This window comes from Myotis brandtii, unplaced genomic scaffold, assembly GCF_000412655.1.
Source record: "Myotis brandtii unplaced genomic scaffold, ASM41265v1 scaffold417, whole genome shotgun sequence".
NCBI lineage: Eukaryota > Metazoa > Chordata > Mammalia > Chiroptera > Vespertilionidae > Myotis > Myotis brandtii.
In genome coordinates this window covers 989,314-994,029 of record NW_005366017.1, presented here as the reverse complement: position 1 = coordinate 994,029, position 4,716 = coordinate 989,314, and the positions used below count along the sequence as shown (strand labels likewise).

The window sequence follows — 4,716 nt, the reverse complement described above, 5'->3', positions numbered from 1 at the left end:
ATATATATATCCCTCCTTCCCTCTCTCTCCCTCCCTTCCTCTCCCTTCTTTCCCTTCCACTCTCTCTTTTTAAAAAAATTAATGGAAAAAATATCCTTGGATAAGGATTTTTTTTAAAGAGCAATAACAAGTGTCAGTGAAAATGTGGAGAAATTAGAATCCTCATATATTGCTAGTAGGAATGTAAAATGGTACAGAAATTTAGAAAATAGTCTGGCAGTTCCTGAAAAAGTTAAACACAGAGTTTCCATATGATTCAGCCATTCCATTTCTAAGTATATACCCAAAAGAAATAAAAACATACGTACACACAAAACCTTGTACTTGAACGGTATTTATAGTAGCAAAAAGTGAAAATTCAAATGATAAACAAATGTGGTATATCCACACAAGGGAGTATTATTCAACTATAAAAAGAAATGAAGAACATATACATGTTATAATATGGCTAAACATTGAAAACATTATTCTAAGTGAAAGAACCCAGACACAAACACCATTTATATAAAGTGTCCAGGTTAGGCAAATCCATGGAAACAGAAAGTAGCTTAGCGGTTGCCAGGAGTTAGAGGGGGGAAGGTGAATGACTGCCAGTGAGTATGAGGTTTCTTTGGGGGATGATGAAAGTGGTCTAAAATTAGATAGTGGTTGTACATCTCTGTAAATATACTAAAAATCACTGAACTGTACACTTTTAAAGGGTGAATTTTATGGATGTGATTATATCTCAATAAACCTGTTATTTTTTTAAATGAAATTCCTAGAACTGAAAATTACAATAAGTAAAAAGAAAAATTCATTGAATGAGCTTAACAGCAACTGGAGAAGGTAGATAAAGGATCAATGAAGTAAAAGATAGGTGAATAGAAATTATCTAATCTAGAGAATAGAGAACTAAAGATTGAAAAAATAATTAACAGAGCCTCAGGAACCAATGGGACAATGTCAAACAGTCTAACGTATATGTAATTGGTGTTCCAGAAATAGAAGAGAATGAAAATAGAGCAGGAAAATAATGGGAGAAACAGCGGCTGAAATCATCCCCAAGTTTGATAAAATACATTAACTTCCAGATTCAAGAAGGTCAGCAAAATTGAGCAAGAAAAAATACAAAGAAAATTCACAGCTAGATACATACAGAATAGTTTCACTGCTCAAAACCAAAAATAAAATCTTGAAAGCTACCAGATTAAAATGGTATTATACATGGACAAAAGAATGAATATAATAAAAATATGAATTAAGACTGACCTCGTCAGAAAATAAAGACCAATAAAGTGACACCTAGAATGCTAAAAGGATAAAAATAACTATCAACCCATTATTCTGCATCCATCCAATGAAATTATCATTCAAAAGTGAGGGTGAAATACAGACATTTTTCACCAAAACAGAAGCTGAGAGAATCTGGTAGCAGCAGAACACTGCAAGAAATACTGAAGGGCATTCTTCGAGCTAAAGAGAAATGATAACAGGGAAATTTGAATAAGAACTGATCCTGATGGGAGTGTTTTGTATCCCTTTCTCACATAGGGGAGGAAAAAGAGATTGAGAGCCAACAGTTCGAAAGGACTATTAGCCATTGAGTTTCCTATATGCTGCAAGCCACTACTTCTCAAATTAGAGGTTTAACTCATTAATTGGTTATCTAATGGTTTGCAAACAGCATTTTAAAAAATATAATAGGGTAGAGTGAACCAGAAAAGGATACAACAGAAAAAACCCTTTTAAAACAAAATCAGATACAATATAATAAATGCCCATGTGATAAATAATATACTTTCTAAAAACCTATTAATAAAACTATAGCTCATTATGTTGGGCAATGTCTTACATAAATATCACAAATATCACTGTGACATTCTTCTTAAAACTTAATGTTGATTAACTAGTCTCCTTTTATTAGACAATGAGATCCATGTAACTTATTGTCTCTTCTCTGACCTGCCTGTCAGGGAGCTCATAGATAAATTTTTACTCCATTACAGTACCTATTCTTAGTCTAGGTCTTGTGATATAATAATATGCTCCCAATCCTTCATTATTTGACAATTGTTCATTTTTCCTTGTTTTAAGTTTTATTATATCTGAGTTTTCCCTTCTTACAAAATGTTTGATGACTAATAAATAATAAATAAAAATATTTATCTGATATAGTCAAAAATCATAATGGATTAAAAAAGCAATTAGGGAAAATAATAATTACCAAAATATTGAAAACAGGTAACTTTTTTATTTTATGTATTTGTATTTAATTTTCCTCACCATGAACGTGTATTTTTATTTTTTGTAAAGCTAATTTTAATTTGCTTATGAATAACAGGCATCAGAAAAAGTGGGATTTATTCCTTTGTCAGTGAGCAAGCCCAAAGATTTATGGTAGTGTGCTTTATTCTCATGTTTGCTAAATAGAAAGAGGATCTGACACCAGCTATCTGGGCACTGCCATCCTTGAGCAATTTCAGCAGAAGTTAACTTAGATGGAGAGTTGCCAGCCAGAGAGAAATAAATTATTTTCTTAAAGTTTCTGGAGGAATTGCGAGGTTGTCAGTAGGAGCCAAAGAAAGACTTCTAGTGCATCTTAAAATACCAGAAGGGTGGACAGGGCTAATTGCATTGCTGTGATCCGAACAAGTCCATGCTTGACTCCACCTCCTCCTTCCTATATCCATCAATAGTGCATGCGGCTGCTAAAGCGTTATCATCTTAGAGTACCAAGAATGGAGAACGTCTAGATAGGCAGGTGCGTGCCTTTCTTGAGCACAGTATTGGGCATTCAGGCAGACTCCTTAGAGAAAAGGATAGACAAGCTCCACTTTAGACCCCAATGCCTCTGGCCCTCTAGCCTTACCCCACAATGGAAGTTGGCAGAGAAGGTACGCATGGAAACTGGACCAGAACCTGAGGTTGGTGTTTGGAACCCGCCACACCACTTACACAGCCTCTTCAATCAGCCAGCAAAATGGCACAGGTTGCCACATAGAGGCAATTCAGAGAGTATAGGAGGTTGCTGGAAAGGGCCATATTGGGTACTTGGCTCCCAAAATGATGGGCACATGGCAAGACACAGTGTGAGGAGCAAATGGGCACTCCCGTCAGCAGCTGGGGAGGGGAACAGGCAGCTGGGCAAGAGCTCTGATGTCTGGTTCCAAGAACACAGTCCAGGCAAGTAGAAGAACATAGGGTATCACAGTCCTCTGGGAGGGCCTCAACCTTGTCTAAGATTTTTTTCCCTCCACCTGCCACTTGCCTTTGATTTAGAACTAACTTTGCTCAATGGGACCTCTGTCCTGGACCAGGGTCCGCATGGTTCCTGGAGGTATCTCTCCATACCTGTCACAAAGGACTATGAGTGGCACCACCTTCCAGTCCCTTCGGCTTACTGTTCATGCCAACAGAATGGGCACCTCCCCACTTTGCGCCTCTCTCAAGAACCACCAGAAACAAGGCACTCAACAAAATTCCTGTCCAGGCCAGATCACTCCTGCCCTGGCACACCTGTCTGCTCAGGATAATTTGGGAGGCGAGGCAGATAATGCCCTCCTCCCCCAAACTCAATCTTAATTTGCTTTACTTCTAAGAAAAACCACCAGGAAAGAAGTGCCTGGGTTTCCCTGCACCCTGAGTCGAAAATGCCCTTCCTGAGGGCAGGTTGGTTAAGGGCTGGAGGAGACTTCCTGAAACTGGAGGGGCACGCCAGGGATGCCGAAGTCAAAATTGTTAGGGGTGAATCCTAACAGTGTCCGCCGCACTGTTTCTGAATTAAACTCTGCGAGTTGGTTGCCTACTCTCAACACTAACATCCAACAACTTGTAACAAGGAAAGGCAAACTCGCTGAGATAGGTATCGGTAGTCCATCACCCAAAAAGCCCCTGTTCCAGTCCTCTGCCTCTTGTCCTACATTTTCTCTCCTCCATAGAACTTGCTCGACGGGGAAAGGGATCAGCTCCCCTCACCACCCTCTCTCCAGGTTCACTTGAGGTCACCGATCCAGAAGGGCAGGCGTTAGGATGCGTCTCCTTCACCCCAGCCTCTCTCCCTCCTACAGCTTGCCCAGGACCTGGGTCCCCAACAGGGAAGACTCACCTTGCAGTCCAGGGGTGGCCATGGTGCTGGCACACAGGACGCCGAACACGGACTGCCCCGCTGCTGCACTCGCGGCTGGACAGGCTTATTCCGCTGGAGGCTAATTCCATCTCGGCTCAGCTGGGTCTGGACGTGCCCGCCCCTTGCCTGTTGCCGCCTGCTCCTCCCCAATCCCTCCCCAGGCCACCGGGCAGGCGCCACCGGAGGCAGAGCGGGGTCTCCCGCTGAGCCCTGAGCGCAGGAGCGACCGCAGTGCCACGTGGGGAAGAGCGCTCGTCCGCGGTAGGGTGGCGTTTGGGACACCTGGTTAATGGAGCTGAGGGGCGAGACAGTAAGTGCTGCCCGCGCTCCTCGGCCAGGGGGAGGTGCCTCATAACCTGGGCTGGGTGTGAATATTCAGCCGGATTATCTGGTGAACCGTCTGGTTGATTAGTTTCCAATCCCACCCGCAAAGCCTCCTTCCTGCAGCCCAGTCCTGGGAAATGCCCGGGGTGGGGTGGGGTAGGAGGGGGCGCCTCCCCGCACACCTTCCTTCACTCGACCCACCACCAGCTGTCCCCACCTTTTTTCTTGGCTAAAAGGGGCAGGAGTCAAGGACTAGGTACACAAGGGACAGGTAGGACAGGAAG

At 42.7% G+C, this 4,716-nt stretch overlaps 1 protein-coding gene across 1 annotated transcript in view; it reads right to left on the bottom strand.

Moving 5' to 3' along the window:
- The window catches only part of ANO2 (anoctamin 2, calcium activated chloride channel), a 163,529-nt gene extending 159,362 nt beyond the window's left edge, over positions 1 to 4,167 (bottom strand). Inside the window, exon 1 of the mRNA XM_014545687.1 lies at positions 4,088 to 4,167. Coding sequence (XP_014401173.1) covers positions 4,088 to 4,109 — 22 coding nt within the window. The 5' untranslated portion in view covers positions 4,110 to 4,167. The remainder of the gene's footprint in view (positions 1 to 4,087) is intronic.
- Between the last annotated feature and the right edge of the window lie 549 nt (positions 4,168 to 4,716).